We start from the raw sequence: 24,020 nt of genomic DNA on the forward strand, positions 1-24,020 counted from the left end.
TGCCAGAATTTATGAACAAGACAGTGTTTTAATACAAATGGTATTTGACAAAGGTATTCTTAGGATGCCCAAAAGAAACTAAGAAGCCTAAAGTCTAGGAGAGATACCCTGAGGTGCCAACAGCCTATACTTGGAGTGATCAAAATCTATTATAGATTTCAGTAGAAACTAAGGCATAGAAAAGGCAGAAATATAGAAGAGAAGCAACACAGAAAGAAAAAAAAAACGATAACGAGGCTACAAAGTGATTGTGCTACTTGAAATTATTATGCTCAATTTTCAACAGATTCGTTTGTAGAATCGCTGAGTACCCAAAAGGAAGTGCAAACCACAAATGCTGGAGCGAAGACAAAATATTTGAGGCTATGGATAGAAGTTATCCACTAACTTTCTCTCTGGTGGAAATATTCTGACATACTTGTAACCTCTCCAATAGATTTTTGACTGGGCAGTGAAAAGTAGAGAGAAAAATGACACTGTGTAGCTAAAATTATGGGATGCTGACATGAAATTGCCTGCCCCCTGAAATTGAGTCAAAGCCACGTTAAAAAAAAAAACAAAAACAAAAACAACAAAAAAACTGTTAACCTAATATTCTGGGCTCTCTTGAGGGAAACGATTTTAAAGCTCACAATAAATCAGTTTACATATTCTAAATTAATTTAATGAATAGAATTATAACATAAGTCTAAAGTCAGCTCTCTATCACCATGGTGCTTGGAGCTGGCGGGGGGGGGGGGGGATTTGTGTATGTCCGGGAAGTGGTTGCTGCCACTGAGCTGTCAACTTCTGCCAGTAGATCTGATCCTCTATAGTACAAAAGGAAACCCAATAACAAATCATAATTTGCAGAGTGGTGATGAAAGTATCAATTCCATAATGCTCACTTAAATTAACAGGAATTATTAAATATGATCCCTATGATGAGAAGTCCTTTCTTGACCGTGATAGAAATTTTGGGAGGATGAATGTCAACTTTGTCAATCCACTATTGTATCACCTTATGCACCCAAGTAGTAATTCACTAAAATTATAATTTCTCAGTTTTTTTTTTTAAAAAACCCTTATGCTAAGATATTTAATGAAAAATCAAAATGATCCAATGCTTCAGGGGCTGTATCTTATAAACATTACCCAGTGGATCAATTATAAACTTTTAACCTCTATTGAGTTTTTGAAAGGTAATAAAACTTACAGTAAAGAATGGTAAAATCATAATAAATTGATTGTTTTACATTATTTCTAAATGCAATGGTTCCTTTACCATAGCAGTGCTAAGACCTCATACACGAACCTAATTTACTAAAGAAGAAAAGATTACATATAGACAAGGAGCATAGGAAAAACAAATAAGATGTCATATAACCCACTAGAATTATACTGTAATTATTTTTGTACCTTCTTTACCAAAAATTTGTAAAATACCTTCAATCTATCTGAAATGGGTCATGTGGTTTTGAGTCACTTAATCCAGTGATAGGCCACCTTTATGAGTATTAGGACTCTTTTTTAAGAGCAAAACATCTCAGAGAGCCCTGCCATGGTTGTAATTGGGCATTTATTTATTTTGTTTACTGCTGATTCTAACAACCCTAGCTACTCGCCAGCTCCTGTATTAATTAGTCTCCTCCACTTTCCTGGGGCACATGGAAAATCACAGAGTAATCATCCATGGTGACTGGCAACCTTGTCAGTGATCATTATCCTCTGGGACACCAGTTGCACTAATATAGGGCCTCTGAGGCACTGGTAAGAACAAATCTCTCAATAAATGTCTATGCTATTTATGATAGAGTCCCAATCAGACTCAAAAATGCCTTATGCAAAGACAGAATGGTTTTCTATTTTCCTTATAACTTGAGGAACTATATGAATAATAAACCACAGGAGCTTCCTGGAGTGAGTTCCTAAAATTTTCTTTATCTAAAGTAGGAGGATAATGCATTAAAGCAGTATCTCTGCACCGTCCAATTCCTTAGCTGCTAGCCTCTTGAGCACATGAAATGTGACTAGTTTAAACTGAGACGTGCCGTAGATACAAAAACCACACCAAAATTTGAGGCCTTAGTATAAAAAAAATTAATTTCATTAATAATTATTTTATTCATCACATATTTAATAACAAGGCTTTGGGTGTGTTGTGTTAAATAACATATATTATTAAAATTAGTTCACCTGTTTCTTTTTACTTTAATGTACTTATAGAAAATTTTCAATTATGTATGGGTTCACATCATATTCCTCTTGAATATGGACCAAGGAGATGTGTACTAGTTTGTTGTATTTAAAGACAAAACTTTCAATTCTGTGTGAGCATAGGCTCTGTGTCATTCAGCCCCTTATTTAATAAGTGGAATAATAGCCATACCTATCTCATAGGTTTAATGTAAGGACTAAATGGCAATGTTTGAAAAGTACTTAGCATAGTGGTTGATGAGTACTCAATAAACGTTGGCTTCCGTTTACATTAAATGGGAAGAGATTTGATAATGGTGATGATGTTATGAAGCCATCTATAAAACACTCTGGGCCTGTGCTTGCTAAGGTTCATTTTGGCTTAGTAAACGTCTAGTTGTGTGTATTATGAAGACATTCTTGAAGATATTAAAGAGGGAAGTGTCATTTCTCTTTTCCTGGTCCCAACATCAAGAATAGTAGAATTTTTTTCTTAGCAATTGGTTTGCTTTCATATTATTAAGGGATAATGTTTCCCTTATATCAATGGCTGATAGCTTAAAGGAAGATTTGCAAATTCAAAGGCTAGTGAGTTAAGCAATAATTGCGAGTGAAGTTCACTGCATATGTTCTTTAAACTATATGCTATTTGCATGTTGAGTACTTAGAATATTTTGTACCTACAAGGAAAAAAAAAAGCTACCATCCATTTTTTTCTTAAAACATGGTTTATTTGGATTTTACTGTTTGAGGTTTGTTTTTTGTTTTTTTTAAGTGATGTAGTCTTGCTCTATCACCCAGGCTGGAGTGCAGTGGCACAATCATAGCTCTGCAACCCCAAACTCCTGAGCTCAAGTGATCCTCCTGCTTCAGCCTCCTACAGAGCTGGGACTACAGTCACACACTACTATGCCTGGCTACCTTTCTTCATTTTTTGTAGAGACTGTGACTTGCTAAGTTGCCCAAGCTGGTCTCAAACTCCTGGGCTGAAGCGATCATCCTGCTTCAGCCTCCCACAGTGCTGGGATTACAGGTGTGAGTCACTGCACTCAGTCCTGTATTTCGCTTTACATAAAGAAATAGGCACAGAGAAACATTTCTCTATTATGAAAAATAGAGTCAAGCATCGCAGATAGATGGCAACCAATATCAACTTCTGGATCAGGCCAATTACAGGAGTGATCAGACCTGTGTCTAACTGGAACGGGGATGCTCAAGTGAATGCAAACTCGGTCTAAACAGTAATTACCTCCAGCTGATTTTTGCTATGTAGTTGCAGGGTCAGAGTTGTTCTATCTTTCAAAAAACTCTCGAAATCCACATTTTATGTCAATCTTCCCTATTTTAAAACATTATTTGAAGTCTTAAAGAATACATGTCAAATAAAACATATTTGTGGGCCAGTTTGGACCAAGGTTCACCAGTTTCCAATCAGACTTAAATCTAGATTTTTGGTGGAATGTAAAGTATTATTCATGGATTTCTACTAAACATTTTTCTATCAGTGTCATTCCTTACCTCCTCTTTATGTCTCCACCTTTCTTATCCTTTTTTTTAAAAAAAAACAACTCTGTTTCTAAATCATGTAACTATCTGGAGTATGTACATATCAATCAGTAAATTTGAACAATTAAATACATATTAAAAGAGTCGTAGAGTTCCCAAGTACCCTAGAATTCAGTGTGCTAAATGAGCCAAGCTACAGATGCATGCCCACGTGCCAACAAATAATTTGAGCCACTTGTTTTCTTCTCTTAGAAAGAATGTCCAGCAGGTCACTTTTTGTGAAAGATAGCTAGATATATTAACAGGAAACAAATCCTTCAGATAGTAAAAAACATTTTTCTTACGAAATAGGAGGAATTTTTTAAAGAAATGCCACTGATGTGGAAAAATGCATATGATGTTAAAATAACAAAAGTAGAATTTAATATTAAACATCCCATATGATTAGACAATAAAAAAATTATGTTAGAGCTACACTAGAAACACAAACTTTTGACATTAGTTATTTCTGGGTAGGGAGACTTTAGAATTATTTTATTCCCTTCTTTGTACTTTCTTAATTTTCCAAAAAATTATTTGGATGAGCACATATTGATGTTGTAGTCAAAAAATTATACGAAAATACATAAAATTATTTTTCTGACCACCAGCAAAAAATAAATATCCTGGCGATTAAAACTAGAGTGACAGGCCGGGCGCGGTGGCTCACGCCTGTAATCCTAGCACTCTGGGAGGCCGAGGCGGGTGGATTGCTCGAGGTCAGGAGTTCGAAACCAGCCTGAGCAAGAGCAAGACCCCGTCTCTACTATAAATAGAAAGAAATTAATTGGCCAACTAATATATATATATATAAAATTAGCCGGGCATGGTGGCGCATGCCTGTAGTCCCAGCTACTCGGGAGGCTGAGGCAGAAGGATTGCTTGAGCCCAGGAGTTTGAGGTTGCTGTGAGCTAGGCTGACGCCATGGCACTCACTCTAGCCTGTGCAACAAAGTGAGACTCTGTCTCAAAAAAAAAAACAAAAAAACAAAAAAAAACTAGAGTGACAATTTTGCTTGAATTTTCTTTGTAATTTCAAGGAAAGAAATGTCCATTTTGCTTGGGTGATTCATAAGATTATCTCATTTCCCCAATTCTCTTTGTCCCATAATCACAATGTAAGTGCCAAATTGTAAGTTGATCAAAAGACAAGTCTTGGATAGCTAGGAGCTGAAGGTTTTAAAATTTATTAAACATTTGGTATAACAGACTATTGCTGGGAAAAAAATCTATCACTTTCACACTAAAAAAAAAAAAAACTACACAAATAAAAAAGACTTTCAATCTGGATTCTATCTGCTATCCTAGCCAAAATGTCAGGGTACTTTTTTATCCATTCCAAAATAGATATTTTTGATATTTTATGGAAATAGTGTCATAAATATTTTATATAGTTATCTTCTCTCTACAAATGCAGCAAGATATCATAAGGTTCTTCTTTTCAATAAAATGCTTTATTGCCATCACAGTTGAATTCTCCTTGGCCCACCCTCTAATTTGAGCAACAAAATTCTAAGAAGGAAAGAATGAAGATTTCTGTAAATTGCTTGGTTCTCTGCTGTTTTTTAAAGCACCAAAAAATTGTGTGCGTGTTACTCTATGTCCATTTTCATTGAAAAACAGTGAAGTAAATGTTGCCTTATGTCTTGATATATTTTTAATAAAATAATTTGTTTTTAGAAAGCCAAGAGCAAAGGAAAATTTTAACACCCATTATTTATAAATGAATATATTTCTTTATGGAAAGACTCATGTTTGTATCTACTATAAAAATAGTATCCATAATAATGTTTCCCCAATTAATATATTTGTGAAAGCTTAAAATGTTCACTGAACTTTGATTGTTAAAATTTCAGACAAAATGAACACAGAAAAGTTTGCTTTCCTGACTTCTTCAGATAGTATGAACCAAAGAGGATACAATTTCCATATAAAATCCACTGCTCTCTTTTGAGTATTAAATATTGAAGTGGCATTTTTGACACGTGGCATGTTCCTGTGAGGGCAAAAATGCATTCAAAAATTCTGTTTATGTAAGCCAAGTGTCACCTGATGTGAAACTGGAGAATACATTGATTTAGGCATAGTTTTACTTACATCTAAATGTCAAAGTCACCATTATGCTATTACTGACACTCTGAACTATTTTCACTCTTGATTATGCGATTTAGACACAAAAATACGTAAAGTTTGAAAATCGTTTGGTATGATTATCACACTATACTATACTATGATTACTATATTCTGAGTATCTGGGATTCAGCCATGTCATTTGTACTGAATATCACTCATCAAGAAGAAGAGGTATAGTGCATGCACGTGAAGGAGAAGAATCCTTGCTTGTAATGACAAAGACAACAATGGAGAAAAATCTACGGAATGTAATAATATACCCACCATCTTTCTTAACAACAAACATCGGTATGACCTAATAATAGCTCATTTTAAAAAAACAGTAGTATGTCACACTCCATACATACGTCCTGCTTCAATATGTCAGCACTATTAATGCAATATAGCTGTCAAGCTTTATTAAAATTCTTTTTGATGTGTACCTTGGCTCATAAACCTCTACAGTGCACTGGTATCGCATCAAGGAATGTCCTTATAACATTGAATCTCTGAAGATGGGACAATGAAAGAGATATCCTCCAAACTTTCAAGTTCAGCCTATAATATGACACACCCTGCATAGCCTCTTGTCAGTAACACGAGCATGCTTATGCATTTGTCAGTAACCACAGCAGGATGATTGTGTAAACCTTGTTTCAGAGAACTTTCTGGTGGGAAGAGCATCACTGCATTCAGAGATAAATATCTAAGAAAAGAGGCAGCATTGACACTAGGATAAACTGTCAGGTCCATTTTTCTTTATAAAGCTCTTTTGGAAGCAGCATTCTTTGAGTTACAGCACTAGAGTTTTATCCTTGGGCCTTTTTTCTTATCTGTGCTGTACTTTAATTGGCACATTTCACCAGTGGATGTTCTCTATTAGTACCAAAGACGTCTTGTTTGTTCGTAACTCACATTTTCCATGGCCCCAGAGGAGTTCTTGTACTTGTGGGGCACAGGCAAGCAGTAGACATGCCAATCAAAATGGGTTTACTGGAAGCCCATCATGGTTGTAAATACAGAGAATATACCCCAGAGGGGGAAAAAAAACTAGGGCAGGAAGGTACAAAAAAGGGGTAAACGGAAACCGAATATGGGAAAAATAAAACCTAAACACATCAACAAAATCAATCAAAATGTATTCATTATTTTCCTATTTTTAGCATTCTTCTAGAACAGTACCTCTCAAATAATCTGTTTGAAGTTCAAGTTATTTGGACAATCTTTGGTTGATTGTTTGATTTTTCCCAATCCATCACGACCAGATACTTGATCTTATGGCGTATAACTAAGGTGCAGCTCACACCACGGGAGCCTCACCATGCAAGTTCAACAACATTTAAGGAAAAGCTCTGCAATGTCACGCTCCATATATAATTACTATAAACAGTTTTGAACACTTTTAATTTTTCTACTTAGCCTGTTGCAGAACAGTAACAGCCTGTTCGTGGACAGGCACCAGTCCATAGACTGTGCTTTGTGCACGGAATGTACACATTGTTCTGGAATGTACAGGGGCAGAAGAGTGAACTTCTCGACCAATTTAAAACCACTCTAGTCAAACTGTGCTTGCTAAAAAGTTAGCAACATCCTAACGGCCAAATCCAAGCATCTATTTTCTCTGCCCCTCCCGCTTAACTCTCTGCAGCAGTGGAGGCTGCAGATTACCCTATTTCTTGAATTCTCTCTCCCTTCACTTTCAGGACAACATGCTTTGCTGGTTTCCCATCACCTGTCTTCCTTTTCCGAATCCTCTTTAAATTGGTTTTGTATACTCTCTGATGTTTCATCTGATTCTGTTCTCTTCTTTCTCTAGCTAAATGTTATCACCCTTTGCCAACAGACATTTATATGTTGGTTTTTCTCAAATCAACCAGCAGGCAGACAAATAGGAAATAGGAACAAACCGTGCGACAGGAACCACGCTTGATGCTGGGGATAGAATCTGAAGAGACAGCACCAGCGCTGGAGAGTCCTTGTGGCCGCTCCAGAATGTGCTCTCCTTCTGCTCCATGCTGCTGTTACTCAGGTCCCATCGCCTCTTATCTGGTTGATCACAACAGCTTCTATCCCAGTACCTGCCATCAGTCTCCCCTCACCTAGTTCATCATCTCTCCATGATTATTTTTCTTCAGTAAAAATCTGATCACATATTTGTCTTTTGAAAAATCTTGGCTGGTAGCCCTTGTCTATGCAATGCTCTTTAAATTCTATAACTTGAAATACAATACCCAAATGATATGGTCCAAGTCTAACTCCTGCCCTCATCTCCAGAAAACCTTGACATTTCATGATTCACGCCTTTGCACATGTTGGGGGCCCCTGGGAAGAAAGCTACACCTTTTTCTCTCTCTGTGAGACTCTCTATTCATTAAGTCCAAGTCTGACTCTTGCCTATTTTAAGGTGCCTTCTCCAGTTTCCCAAGGTAAAGGGAAACATGGATTTATTTCTCTTATATTTTATCTGCATCTCCATCATCATCCTGATTATCTGTGCTACACTTGAACTTTTTCATACCTCCCACTCTTCAGGATAGACTGTGATTTCCTCAAGAAAAATGCCATTCATTGTTATGTCCTTTGTTTTTTTGTTTTTTTTTTATAGAACAGTGCCTGGGACATAGGAGGTGGTTAGCACATGTTTGCGCCTCAAATGTACTGGAATGCTTCTATCCACAGAAAGTTTGTATTTTAAATATTCAGGCAGCGTAGACATTCACAATGTTGATAGTGAAATAGATAGTTGTCATTCATGGGTTCAGTTTAGGTCTCTAGCCTTATCTCCTGCTATTCATTGCTCTGTACTTTATGTCTCAGAGATGCCATGTGCTTGTCACTCCCTGCACACGTCGTTGAGTTTCACACCTCTACGCTTCCATTCAAATGCTGCCTCTGCCTGAAACATCCTTCACATGCTAGGTGCCCCCATTATCTGCCTAATACCCATGAATCCTTCAATACATGGCCCCAGCAGCCATGCCCCAGAAGGGTTACTTGCACCCTAAGATTAAAGTATGCGTCTGTCCTGTCAGTTCCTAAAGCATCTACTGCATAATTCTCTCATTATATGTTGACGTTATTTTTTGTTTGTTTGTTTGTTTCTTTTCTAATTAGTACTTGTAAGTATTTTAACTTGCTTAGTCTTTGTATCTCAAGAACTCAATAGTACTTGACATATGAAATACATTGAACAGATGTTTACTGATCAAGACTGAGCTAAATCTCCATAAATGGCTGTGTTTTTACAAGGAACCACATTTGGGCCAGGGTGAATGCTGAAATATTATTACCACCTATCTCAGACTGTAGACAACAGAAGTTTGTATCGGATAGACGCAGTATAGTCAGAACTATGTTTTCCAAACTTTTTCTAGACATGGTACATTTAGAAAGGGTTAAGGAACCTGTTAACTTCTTTCAATATAAATAAAACTTTAAAATCAGTGGAAAGAAGGTGATCATTGTAATGGAATTCCAATAGAGAGTATAATTTTAAAATAAAATAACATAACTCAGGCATAGGCTATTATAAACAGACATAAGCTGCAAAAGAACAAGAAGAAAGGAGACAGATAGCTTTTAACACATTGGAAGTCTTTCTAACTCAGTCATTTCCAAATGTATATCCCTTGGCTACACATTTTGCGAGAGAACTTAAAATTAATATGAAAGATTTTAAATGTTTTAATCAAAGCAATCAAATTGTTTAAATCAAATTGGGACTTTCTTTCTAACTTCTATAGATTCAACTGTGATGCTTTCCACATGCTGTTCTAGAAGGGGAAATGTTCTTTTCTTCTCCTGACCCTGGACTTCCTTATGCTCTTATAATTTCCAATGCTTAGCACAGTATGTGGACCATGGTAAGATTCATACATTTTCAACAAATTATATTAATAGTTATTTTTGTTGTTATGGTTCCTAGTACTAGCATCATTTTCTTACTATTTTTATCATAAAATTATTTATTTATCAACTGCAAAGTACTTTCTAAATATAATGTTCACAACACCATCATAAGATGGCAGGCATAGATTATTTATGCTGACTTAAAAGTTGTAAACACAGAAGCATTATCGATAATTTCAAAAAGTTATTGTGTTCTTCATCACGTTGCATATTATTAAAGTAATCTACATTGAATAATCATCAATTACAGAAGAGAATACACTCACCACAGATTACCTATCAAAAGGTTTCATTCACTTAAGGCCTTTTAATGGTCCTTTTCATTTATGAATCACTTCACAAAAATTAACTCCAATAAAAAATAATTGCTACAGAAGGAACAAAACCAGTAACTCAGGTGACAGATTCAATAGGTGTTCTTGCTTTATATTTTGAATTCTTTCCCCAAAACAAACATCTAAATAGAATAGCATTTTTTCTTGTAAGTTGGATGCATGGTTAAGTCTTCAGAATGGTTTGCCACTATGATCAGATGATGATTTAAATGGAGGCATTTCAAAGTCTCCATTTAATTAAATTTGATGATTTTTTTTTCCTTATAGTGCATCAACTACAATTATCAAAAACTGACTCTGTTTATGGCACATATTGTTAATGAAAGGCTGCTTATTCAGGTATGAATGAACCTTTTAGGAAGCGCTTCATGCAAAAACACCAGTCTGTGTAGCACAGATGGGGAGATGTCTATTGATGAAACTATACTGGTCTTACCAGAGACTAAAAGCCAGACTTTCTTTTCAAAGTCATGCACCACAAGGCAGAAAGATTTTAGATAGATAGATGACAGTATTTGTCAATAGTTTGAATTCTATGGATCCCAGCTCTACTATCTACTTGGCTTGTCTGGAATAAATCAATGAAGTGATTGCATAGCTAATGTGATTGCTCTTGACTCAATTTACAGCTGTTACTCAAAGAAGTCACTTCTATTAAAGCAAAAATATATGAAAAGTTCTCAGTATAAATGGTACCATGATGGACTATTGAAGACACTGGAGTCATTTCCACATTTGCCTCCATGATGACTAATTGAAGCTTGATTTAAGTAGATGATCTGTTAGTCTTCAGAATGGTTTTCCACTATGATCAGATGATGCTTTAAATGGAGGTATTTCAAAGCCTCCATTTAATTAAATTTGATAATTTTTCATTTATGAAGAACAGTTTCATTTAAGAAACCATTTATGAAAACCTCTCTTTTCTTCACAATGTCTGACAAGTCTTCTGGGCCACTGTTGGCCTCCTTATTTCCACTCACTACTGGGTGTGTGTAAGGGGATGGAGGTGATATTTTAATAAACGAACAATGCTTACAAAATCATCTGGATCCATTCTCTCAAGATTACTACTGCATTATCAAAATTTGGTTTTTTGTTCATTTTTGAGCTTTGCCTCCCATGTTACTCTGACATCATTTAGCACAGTATGGAGTGTGGAAGTGACTTGTTGGCAAGTCCACAAATAGTAGTAAGCCTTGTATACAACTGATGGCAGTTCAGGGGCTTAACACAGCTAGAAAGATTCATAGGTAGACAATGATAAAGTCTTTCCCCACCTTAATTTCTTTCATCAAAAAGATCTTACATGCATGCATGCAAGTCCACATGCTCACAAACACACCCCTACACTCAGCATCTATCTTAAGAAATAGTATTTATGGATAACTTTAGAGACTCCCTGTGTCTCTGTCCCTGGGATTGCATCTCCAGACATCATTTCCAGAGGTAACCATCATCTGACATTTTTGTTTAGCATCCTTTGAATTTTCTTCAGAGTTTCACTACATATACTTTTTATTTCTAAATAATGTATTGCTTTGTTTTGCACTTTTTGAACTTTATGTAAATGGTATATATTCTTTGGCTATTTAATTTTTTTCTCTAACAATGAGGTTTTTGTGATATATCCATGAGTGTCTGGCTGGAGTTCACTTATTTTCTGTGCTCCATAGAATTTCATGGTGTGAAGAGATCACCACTTACGCAGATGAAACATTTGTGATATTTCTAGTTTTTATGTTATTGTGAACGTTCTTCTATCTGTCTACGTGTACATATGTGTAATAATAGTTTCTCCAGGGATGAAGATGCAGTTTTAAAATATATGTGCATCTTCAACAATATAGGGATTTTCAGATCATTATCTAAAGTGAGCACATCAATTTAAACTCCCACCAGCAAAGTAAGAAAGTTCCTCATACTCCACATCTTACCAACACTTGGCATGTTCAAAAATGGTCATTAACACAAAAAATAATCCTGGCTTACTGTTCACAGATATTCACTCCAGAATCATATAATGCTTCTAAGAATCAGAGCTTGCATTATAGTTACCTAAAATGAACATGCTCCAACCAGAAACTAGAAAAAGACAAATGTTTTTATCTATGAGATGGGAAGCACAAGTTTTAAATATAATTCTGTTGATGCTTACAAGTTAGTCCTCCATTTTTCTACTAAGAATATTCCCTATAATGTTATGTCAAAACATTTGTGTCAAACTGCTGTGTTTTGCCAAGAGGTAAATTTTCTAGTCAAAACAATTAATTAGAAGCTATTAATGATGTCTTCCAAGATTAAGAAGTCACTGTAAGTGAAGAGAGAAACTGAATGTGAAAAAATTTGCCCAAATTAGGATGCAGGAAATAAGCTAGTTTGTTGATCTCCATTTGGGAATTTTGCTTTGAATTCTCTAACTTTTCTGCCATCATTTCACCAACTCTAAATCACTCAATTAATAGACCACAAGGAGACCTCAGATTTATGAAGGACTTAAACCTCAAACAATTCTTGCCTCTTCTCTTAATATATATAGTCCTTGTAATATTGTGTTTTTATTACAAAACACAACTTTGGGTGCTGAAAATATTCATAGCACTAGTACACTCATGTCTGGTTTAGTCAGCTACAAACTATCTGGTAATCATTAGGTGAGAAAGTTATTGGTAAAATACTTAAATCCCTGAGTCATAAATTATTTGAGAAAAAAATTGTTCAACTTCTTTAAACAAGGTGCACGCATTCACTTGCTTTTCCCTCCCTCCCTCCCTCCCTCCCTCCCTCCCTCCCTCTCTTCCTTCCTTCCTTCCTTCCTTCCTTCCTTCCTTCCTTCCTTCCTTCCTTCCTTCCTTCCTTCCTTCCTTCCTTCCTTCCTTCCTTCCTTCCTTCCTCTTTCCTCTCTCTCTCCTTTCCTTTCTTCCTTCCTTTTCTCCAGAAGGCAGTGCTCAGATAGCAGGATGTTATTTATGAATTTAGTTGATTAGGGCTAATGAAACTCAGGCCAGAAAACCAGTATCTGCAAAGAACAGTTCACTTTCCATGGTTACATGACCTAGAGCCTATTGTACATCCCGCATCCAGAGGAGTTCTTCTGTAAACGAATGTTAGTCATGATGGAATCAGTAGAAGAAAGAATATAGTCTTGCAGAGTACCTCCCTTACTACTTCTAGAAAAAAATTAAAGGTCATATACTACTGATGGTTGGTCCCTGAGGTCAACCTTCATCATAAAGAAGAGCATGTTAGATTTTGATAGACAAAGACTTCAGAATGAGACAGTCAGCAAATGACCAAGAGGAGGCACCATCCCCAGGGAGTTGTTAATGCCATACTCTAAGAAACAGGAGGAAGAGTCAGCAGCAATTTCGCCTTTTGGCTTTTTACACACTTTGCTAGAAAATACTCTCTTACCTCACTCCAACCTCACCAAACAATGATATACACACATCAACAGAAACATGATTCACACTCAGATAGATTAAATATGTACAATCAGGAATGTTCCATGTATAAATCCATGCTTTGAATTTCTTACCTTGTATTTCTTAAAGGCTGGCTGCATCTTTCATTCCTCAACAAAAACAAAGGATTCGACTTGAAGCCTCTGTGATTAAACTTAGTGTAACCTACTAAATTAATTTAATTAATTTTTTTTTTTTTACCAAAAAATCTATCTATTCAAGAAAACATGGAATACACATTTGTTTTTTATACTTATTTACATTTTGCCTACTATCCTTAGGGAATCACATTTCCTCTTGCTATTTCACCTGCCTAACTCCTTATTATTAATAATCCACTTTGGGGGCTATAGGTCCTTTGGTATCTAAAACATTGTATATATTCAAAATAGTGTTTTTAACATCAAAATTATATGCCCTTTATATTATTAAATCCCTTGGAGGATTTACAGCCTTCTTGCAAATAATCTTTTTAGGAATTAATAATTTAAAAATAGGTTGCAACAAATATAACCAATAGTGCCAGAGAGAAACATTTTCAAGGGTATAAGTGGTCTTTATGCCAAGATATAACTATTGAGGAAGTATAAGTGGAAAAAAAAAAAAACAACAACACAGAGAGACAGTTCCAACAGTTATGAAAAATATGGTGGCTCTTTAGCACATCCCTGCAATAGAAAGGTAGTGTTTGGCAATAATCTTTGGGCAAATATACCTTCTTTGGGTGACATAATATCAGATTTCTGTTATATATCGTTTTTAACTTTACTGCTTAAAGTAATCATCTTTCAGTTCATTTGTAGGACTAACCTCATAAATGGGCAGGTCCATCTCAGAAGAGTATTAAGTGTCAAGGAAGAACTCAAACAAAGGCAGACATCCTCTACATAGGAAATATTCAACGTTTAAAGACAGTGGTGGAGAATGATCCCTTGCACGAAAGGTTTAGAAACATTATCCTCAAGGAAAGGCCCAAACGTGGATTAGTGATTTATGTTTTTTAGAAGCCCATTGCAATTCATGGTATAGAGTTACAGAGATAATGGATACCAAAAGGAATTCTCTGCAAGAATCCATACTTTGTATTCATTAATCCTCCCTAATCTGGTTCTACAGGTGTCAGCAAAGGGATATTCCTTCACCATTAAGGAATTTGGACACTTTGACATGTGATAAAAAAGAAGAAACGCCAAATGCTACTGTCCTGAACAACAACTTGTCTCCACTTGCTGGCCCAGTGAAGACTGTCATTTTGACTGCCTACAGGATTATAACCTCTGAATGGACTATTTCATAAGTATTTATCCTCCTTAAAACTCTGATCAGAAATGCCAAGTGATTATAGTCATTGCACCATTCTTGATAAAAGCTTCTCTGCTATATTGCTGATAAATATTGACATTCATTTCCAAACCTCGTGGAAGCGCTTGAAATCCTGTCTCCTCTCACACAAAGCAAGGGAGGATAAAACAGAATTATGCTTTGACATTTAGTTGATTTCTCTAAGAGCAAGGACCACTGTAAGCAAGAATTTTTACTCTGATTTTTTTTTTCTGGTAAACATTTGTTTTAAAAAAAGAGTAAAAGAGGAGATCCGGTTAGAAAGACAACACACTTTCCTTTACCTTGGAAACTCGGTTTGCAACTTCTCTGCCCACAGTCAGCCCCTGGACGAAGGTGCGAGCAGCAATGAAGGCGCGGGTAACCTGGATCTTCAGTTTCCGGGGCACATCTCCAAAGGGCTTCAGCTGGTCCGTGTATTTGCTCACACACTCCAGGTAGTCCTCGCTGAAGTGATACTGAGGGTTTATCAGCTGAAACATGCGCTCCAGGAGCCGAGCCCAAAAGTCATTGAGCATTTCCTCCAGGTTCACGTTGCCCCCAGTGTAGTATCTTTTCAGCTCTGTGAAAAGATCCTGGAACACTTCTGAATTCTGCATGTACAGCATTCCATAGGTCCGCACAAACATATCATTTAGTGACTTTTCTGCGTTCTCCAGGAGCTCTCGGAAAAATTCTGCAGAGAAAACAAGAAAAGCGATCATAAATTAATAACATCTAGAAAGCCTAAGACATCTACTTACCTTAAACACAACTGCTTTTAATGGGCATTTTCATAGAAAAACATATTCTGTGATGAAGATATTAATTGAGCAACAAAAGCAATATTTTAAATGAGATTTGACCTACGCCTGGGATCTTCTATGAGTCACAGAAAACAGAAGACCCTATAATAGCCATTGACAAAGCATCCATTAACATTAGGAGTTTCCTAGGTAATACTCCTCCAAAATAGTTCACTTTTCAATTATTTTTAAATTTTAGAAAATCCTACTGTTTGATAAAAACTCAAATCAAAATATGTTGCAACCGTAATGTGCAAAGTATTGTCATTAACATAATGATAAATACATTTGCTTCAGCCTGTTTACTAATTTGTCCTAACCCTAAATTCAATTAAATTGCTTTTATTTGGAATAGTCCATAAATGGGATATTCGAATTAATTTAATGTTTTAGACTCCTACTTTCTATATATAGCAATCAATTAGCAGTGTTCAGAGATTCATAATGCAATTAAGTTCACTTAATACTAAAGCTATAATGAATATAATTTAGGTGGTTGCAATGAGTTAGAAAGCCATGAAATGTCTTGGATTATCATTATAAATATAAACCATCATTTAATAGAACTTGAATAAAATATTGGGCAGTGGACTTTCTGGTTAAGGGGTTTTAAATAAAAAAGTATATACCAACAAATGAATGCTTCCATCCTGCAATGGCATTTGAGTGTTCCTGAGATAACTTATAGGATACAGAAAATGACAGAAATTAAAGCCGTTGGATACTGTTACCCTCACTAGTTCTCCTGTCAGGCTCTCTCAAGGGACACTTCCTGTGTGGAGGGAACCCATCCATTTGCACAAATACACCTGGGTATAGAGCAAGCTCAAGTTTTACCCTGTTTAGAGAATATAAGTTGAGGTGAGGAAAAAGCTAAGGAAAGATAATACGTCAGAGTTTATCAATTCAAGTTCCCAAGAACAAAGTGGTTCTGTTTTTACCTCTTCATAGTTTCCTTTCATTCCCTGAAGCCATTAATACATCCCTCCTCAGAAATGCAGGGACAAAGCAAGTCTCCTGCACTTCAAGGACTTCCAGTAGGAATTTAAAAAAAAAGAGTCTTCTTTTTTCTGAAGCCCCGGAGGGGTCTTTCTTAAGACACATAAAGGAACTAGTGAGGAATTCCTCTCCATGGATTCTGTGGAAGCTACTTCAGTTCTGATTAAAATAGAATTGAACCCTTGTCTTGATAATTAAATAATGTCTTTAATAATGGTAACTATTTTGTATCTGTTTTCAAGTAACACTAAACGCAGCAAAACTTAAATAGAACTCTGTTCATATGTTTACCTTCTTACTATGAAATAATACATTGTTTTTTAAATACAAAAATTCTGTTGTGACAGTGGCAGCAAATTTCCAGAATTATCTAAATGTCATGGCTTAGAAATTTGTCATTTTGTGCAAGTCACTCAAAATTTTTTTTTATTTTTATCAAATGTAAAACCAGGTTAAATATTATTAAACTTATCCACTCTTCAAGGATTAAATAAAGAAAATGAATGTTGTAGCAGACAGAGCAAAATTTTCAAAATTGTCAAAGGATGGATTTATCAAAACATTTATATGTGCTGTATATTGGTGTTATCTATGATTTTATGAAATCAAGAACATTTCAATTTTTTTTCAGAAATACTAGCTACCAAGTTTGCCTTAAAATTTAAACCATATTAAATTATTAATGCCAAAGTATAAAAATATCATAAGTAATACCTTCCAATCTTGAAACCAAGAGTGAAAATAGCCTAGCCTTGCTGATATAGGAACAGGTAAAAAGTGTTACAGATTGTGAAAGAAAATAGAAAAGAATGGAAAAATCACTGAATTGAAAAATACTAATCTAATCAGACTGGAAAGTGGATTCTAATCAGGAGCTCTGGATAGTCTATTCATTTATCTTATTTTTGAGGTCAATTATTTTGTTGGACTCAGGAATTAAAGCTTAATTTATTAAATAGAGAGTACTGCCTTCAGCGATGAATAGTCAGTAATTAATAGTGTGGTCTGGATTTGTAAAGAGCTAAAAACGCGCGCGCGCGAGAGAGAGAGAGAGAGAGAGAGAGAGAGAGAGAGAGAGAGAGAGAGAGAGAGAGAGAGAGAGAGAGAGAGAGAGAGAGAGAGAGAGAGAGAGAGAGAGAGAGAGAGAATGAGAATGAATGAATGTTTTTGAGATATAAATGTTTGCCTCCAGGGATAAAGATTTTATTGTTTCTTTTACAGAGAGCAACACTCCTTAGGGCTTTTCCCTTTTGACATGGGGAAAGGTGAATAGGTAAAACCAAACTGCCTACTCAGTGTGTCTTGTGGTTTGTTTTCTTATGTTTAAATTCATACTCATGATTGAATTTAAGACCAAGAAACATTTCATGAGATTCCAAGCTTAAAGTTTTGTCTAAGGGTGTGGTGTACCATCATTTCAAAAGTTTGCTGTAAGCTTCACTGGTCCTCAAAAGTCAAGTTATTATTCCTTATTCAAAATCATTATGTGGTTTACTGATCTCATAGTCAAAGTTAATATTTGGTATCGAAAGACGCTAATGTATCAGCCAATTATGACAAATGGTGCTACCTTAAGGTAAATTGATCTTAGATCTTATGAAAAATGGGGATCTAAGGTACTCAGGCAAAACTAATGTCCTTCAAAATTAGTAAACTCATTTCATTTTCATCATGCCTGTAGACTTCCACCTTTTGAAGGTTGATTCTTTGCACAAAGTATGTTATACTTGAATGAAAACTATTTCTCAGTAAACCAAAGAAGATGGAGATTTGGAGGATGGTTATCTGATCCATGTTGCTGATTGTCATCTCCAAACAACATCCGAGAGAACAAAATTCAAGAATAATATAAGAAAAGGCAACGTCAATCTAACCCTTTGTTTAATTGGAGAGGGCAAAGCTCACATTGGATAAAATGTTCAGTCAACAAAAAATTTTATCTACAAGAAACAGTTTGGCAGAAAGAAATGCTATTTGATTTTTTTTTCTTCTTCCCCAATCACAAACTATACATCAAAGGTGGTTGCTTAGGGCTCAGTTACGCTTCATAGGTGCACAAAAGAACTTTTCCAGGCAGCATTAGCCTGTGGGAGCATTTTATGCATCTAGAGGGGAGATCTCAATGAAAACATCTGTTTGCTGCAGGGCAGACTGTCTCAAGTGGGAACGTAGTCTTGCAGATAAAAACCACCACTGTTGCAAAAGTGAAAAAGAAGGCTTGTGCAGTGCTGGAGAGGCCTCTAGAGGGGCAAAAATCAACTCCTAGGAGCCAAGAGGCGCCCTAAGGATATTTGAGAAAGGCTCCAAATGAAGCCTCCAAATAAATGGACTGAAATGGAAGGTGGCACAAAGGGCCAAAGGGAAGCACAAGCAAGAGGGAAAAGTCAGAGTAGAAGCTCTGTAGGAATTTGCAGTCTATATGAAAAAGCAAAAGTTTCTCACATTCAAGCCAGTAATGTTGTCTCATTAATAGTACTGTGAATAAACATATTCGATGCTGGATTGGGCATAAGATTCCTATTCTTTTCTCATGCTTTTCAAGGCACTTCACATTAAGAGCTTGTTTAAAATGAATGTTTCTGCAGAGTGGTGTAAATTCATATCATTACAGAATCCAATGAGTGAAAGTCAGTGGAGATTATAGCTATAAATGATTACAGACAGCACTTGTCCTACCTTGGGAAGCGAGTTTGCTAAACCCCCTTTCTTAAACTCAGAAACACACACATGTGCATGCAAGTGTGTACATCTGTACAGTTCTCTGCTCATCTCTTTCTTTCCACTCTCCCCCCCAAAAAAGCATGCAAAATCAGTTTGGTCAGCTCAGCCAGCTTTGGCTAAGGAATGCCCCAGGGGAGGAGCTGACATAGAGGATAAAATGGTTCTGAAAGCTGATATTCTGTAAGGAGGGGCTGTGATTCACAGACACACAATGCAATTGCCACTCTATCTTCAACTCCATGCCTTTTTCAAGGTTAAGTGAGAAGGAGTGTTTGTCCTCATTCCACATACATCCGCCAGCTTTCAGGTGTATCCTTTGACATCATTTCTCCTTTCAAAAGTCTCCTTGCTTACCTAATAGCTTTATATGGTTAGTAGGAAAATGCCAAGTTAATGAGGAGCATTACTGGAGGAAGACCCACAGTGCTATGGATTCTCTTCTATGTTAGACTGGAGGGTGAGAAAACATGGTCCCTAAATGGCTTATCTGTTCCCACTCCCTGTGGGCTGAGACCTTGAAAGAAAATAGAGGCAAAGATGGATGTTGTTGAGGGTATCTGTCCTTGCTATGTGAAGTGTCACCTTCATACGTGGTATTTAGCAGTAGGATGCTGCTACTCTACACTGGGTGGAGCTGGGCAATTCTTTGTTGGGCCAGGGGTGGGGCAAGACTGTCCTGTGCATACTAAAATATAAATATAAATACTAAATACATACTAAAATACATACTAAATACATATTAAAATACATACTAAAATATAAATTAAAATATGATATTTAAAATATTAAATATCATCCCTGGCCTCTGTCTACTCAATGTCAGTAGCACCTTTCTTCCCTCAGTAGTGGCAACCAGAATGATGCACATGTTGCCAGACATTGTCAAATGTCCTCAGGGGGGACAAAAATCACCCTCACTCCCCACCTTACTCCCATGTGCTGCAGAGCTACCCTTTTATTGATAAATCCAAAGATCTACAAATAAAATGTAAAAGCATTCCAAGGAAAGGCTGGCACATTTCTAGATCTCATCAACTCCATGGTTTACCTGTGATAAAAATTTGAGGAGGCATGCTTTAAATGTAAGGAACTGAAATACAGGCTCTGTTCATAGTCGGTATTGCCATTTCCATGGACGGTGCCTGTCATGTGGCAGGACCTTCAGAGGGGGTTAATAGTGAGTGAATGAACAGACAGATAACATAAGCATCTAGTGAAATACTCATGACTCCATCTGGTCTGGACTCCTCTTAGATAGTGATGACTTTGTAGGCCTGCCTCAGAAGGAGAGAGATGCTACAAATCACTTCTTAGGACATAACTGATTTGCCCTCCTGTCATCCTCCAAATTCTTATACATTTATACATATGTAAACACTTACACTCCTATGCTCCAATTTCATGCGCATCTATACATAAAATACTATACTAAGGTGGTCTTCATTCAAAACCATGTTGGCTATCAATATTGCTCTATCAGACCCTGACTTTCACTCTTAAGCTCTGCCTGTCCTAAGCCGCCCTTCACCTGGTTTAATTACTGTCTCTGCCGCTAGGGCCCTGCTGGGACTTGACTTTGTAGTTCATGATCTCCCCAGCCTGACTGGTATTCACATTCACTCGCACACTTAATTTCAGCAAAGCCCAGCATGCTACGTTTCAGTTCACTCCCAAACCACACTGCGGTCTCACACATAAAGCCTTCTTCAATTCAATTAATAATCTGTTGTATTGAATAAACTCACTTTGGAGCTTTGTTTTGTTATTGTTTTTAATACTTAAGACTATGGCATCTTTTATTTCTTCATAATACAGGTTTTCTTTTTTGAAAAATGAATTTTATAAGGGAAAACGGAAAAGAACTATTCTGAGTAGATATCTTCCTATATCATCTCAATATTTTTTAAAAATAGCACTTTGCAGATGCTCAGAATGCATTTCCTAAAAAATTATGGGGTTGAAATTATACAAAATTATATTTAAAATAACAATTTATTCAAAAAGGGATAAATCAGAATCTATAATTTTTGAAAGCCAACATTGGTATAAGCAAAAATTCACTTGTAATTTGCCCATTTGGTATCTCTTAATTAATACTTTCTTTTGCTCTGTACATGTGTATATATGTATATTTTCATAAATTAAATTTATGATAAGTATTATGATTTACTCAATCAAGTCTTCCCAGAAATTAATAGAAGCCTATATAATTTTGAAGTGAGCTAGTAGTAGTAATCCACATCTTTTCTATTTGAGGGATTATTAAAACCAACTCTTTGACCCTTAAATAAATATTGTCCCTCCACTCCACATACACAGACAGACTTAAAATGCATATAACAGCAATAGAATATCTTCAGTATTGCCATTTGTCTCTATTACATTTTAGGAAAAAAGTAAAAGTGCCAAACCTAAAGTGAAGACAAAACATAGATTTGAAACTATGAATGAAGCTAATTTTAAACAAAACTAGAGATAGCACTTAAGAAATTGCCTGATTTCTAATGAGTATCAAACACCATATTATAGGCATTACATAGTGATATGCAAATAAGATATTAGCATATCTAGTTTGCAGATGAGGAAACTGAGGCTCAAAATGTTAAGCAAGTTGACCTAGACCACTAGAAGCAGCATGCACCTCCAAGCTCTGAAACTATGATGGATAGAGAATGAGTTCTACGAAAGAACAAGACAATAGCATGGCTTTGTAGTTTTTCCTAAGTCAAATTTTCAGACTGTGATATGAATAATAAGTGGGAAGTATTATAAGCTCCTAAGACAGTAGATAAAATAATGTTTAAATATAAACTTCAAAATGCATTCTGAAGTCACATATAAATTATTTATAAATAATTTTAATTATAAATAATTTTCATGTGTGATGCCCCTCTCCCCCCACCACTAATACTAATTAGCTAATGAAGATAACTGAGACTGGAGAGAGTGCTCCCATCTCTAAGGTTGGCATATTTTCCTCAAAGAGGTGGCTTCCACTAGAAGAAAATCTAGGAAGGAAATATGAGTGTCCTTAAAACAAAGGATATCTATATTATTTTTTCCCATCAAGGAGACTCACAGGAATGGGGCACTGACTCTATTCAGTAGTCTCATTGGCAAGACAAAAGGCATGGAAGGTGGGCAAGAAAGCTGATCACAGAGTTCATCTACTATGTCATGCGATTGCCCTAAAAGAACACAAAAAGGATATGTGCTTCCATTTCCAAGAAGTCCTAATAAAGGATATTATTTTCAGTTGTACAAATGACTATAGTTACAAGACACTAGAGGCACTTAACAATCCTGATGTCCTGGGTCCTTGTTTTCCTACATACATGTACCCTATATCTTAGGAAGAGAGTGTGAGCTTGGACTTTGCATCATAGACCCCCATGGACATTCAGTGCCTGGGGTAATGCTGCCACATACTGAAAGTGTATGGTAGAGTATCTGCTTACCTTTGCTTAGAGCTTTTCCCAGCCCTATTTCCTCTGCAGAACCCTCATTCCTATAATGTTATTTAATAGCTTGGAAACAAGTGTTCCAGGGAACGTACTTTAGGAATACTATAATAGTTTAAAGCAGGGTTGCTTCCAGTGAGTGACTTATTATTATAAGTGCTGTAAGCTAAGAATGGTTTTTACATTTGTACATGTTTGAATACAAATAAAAAAACAAAACCCCAACAAAGAAGAATATGTCACAGAGACACATGTGTTGCAAAACAACAAAAATATTTAATATCTAGCCCTTTACGGAAAAATTTTGGGGATCCTTAGCATGAAGGGCCAAAATCTTAAGTGAGATGTTTGAAGATAAATTAATTCAACAAAGTATATTGTGCCTTTAAATTCTTAGAGTCAGGAAGACACTTTAATTATTAGTCTGTTAACTCCCTCATAAGTAGCAGAACAAAAGTTCCTTTTCTTCCATTATTTTTAACCTATATGTTAAAAATGTACTCTGACAACTCTATAGCCCATTCATCTCTTTACATTCCCTGCAAGGTAACTAGAATTCAAAAATAAATTCTTAAATCATGTAAATGACTTGGAGGATTTAGGTGACTTTAGTGATTTTAAAGTGAGATACCCTTAAATTTTTCTAAAGTTGTAGTCTAACGAGTTCCTGCAGACTTTCATAAGGGGAAAATCCCACAGTAATGCAGGCATGTGAAATAGAAAACATATAAATGAAAAATAAAAATAAAAATATAATACTCTACTTTGAAACTAGGTTAAGAAAATGTATTTTTATTATAATTTCTTTTTTCACTTTCTCTTCATGACAATTAATAAAAATAGAAATTTAAACTTTTAACACCTTATACAAAACTATCAGTCTCTACAAAAAACTGTAATGCTCAATATTAAACAAGCAGAATTATTTTCAGAAAATTAAAAATATAGCAACTGTTAAAAATGCTATAATGCATAGTTCAAAAATCCCTCACTATATTGGTCCAAAAGTTATTTGTATGATATTACTTCTAATGTATGTTGGAAATTCTTATACATTAAGAGTTAAACTTACATTAAATTGGATATAAATAAGTGGAAACACAAGAGTTCTGGGGAAATACTCCTAACCAATAAATCAAGTAAATAAAAAATATAATAATGCATTTTTAATAC

The 24,020-nt window shown here is 35.7% G+C and overlaps 1 protein-coding gene across 1 annotated transcript in view; it reads right to left on the bottom strand.

Moving 5' to 3' along the window:
• GPC6 (glypican 6) overlaps nt 1-24,020 on the bottom strand; it is a 1,089,202-nt gene that overhangs the window by 522,249 nt on the left and 542,933 nt on the right. The window contains exon 3 of the mRNA XM_012769753.3: nt 15,166-15,557. Within this exon, the coding sequence (XP_012625207.1) occupies nt 15,166-15,557 (392 nt within the window). The remainder of the gene's footprint in view (nt 1-15,165; nt 15,558-24,020) is intronic.

This window comes from Microcebus murinus, chromosome 13, assembly GCF_040939455.1.
Source record: "Microcebus murinus isolate Inina chromosome 13, M.murinus_Inina_mat1.0, whole genome shotgun sequence".
Lineage (NCBI taxonomy): Eukaryota > Metazoa > Chordata > Mammalia > Primates > Cheirogaleidae > Microcebus > Microcebus murinus.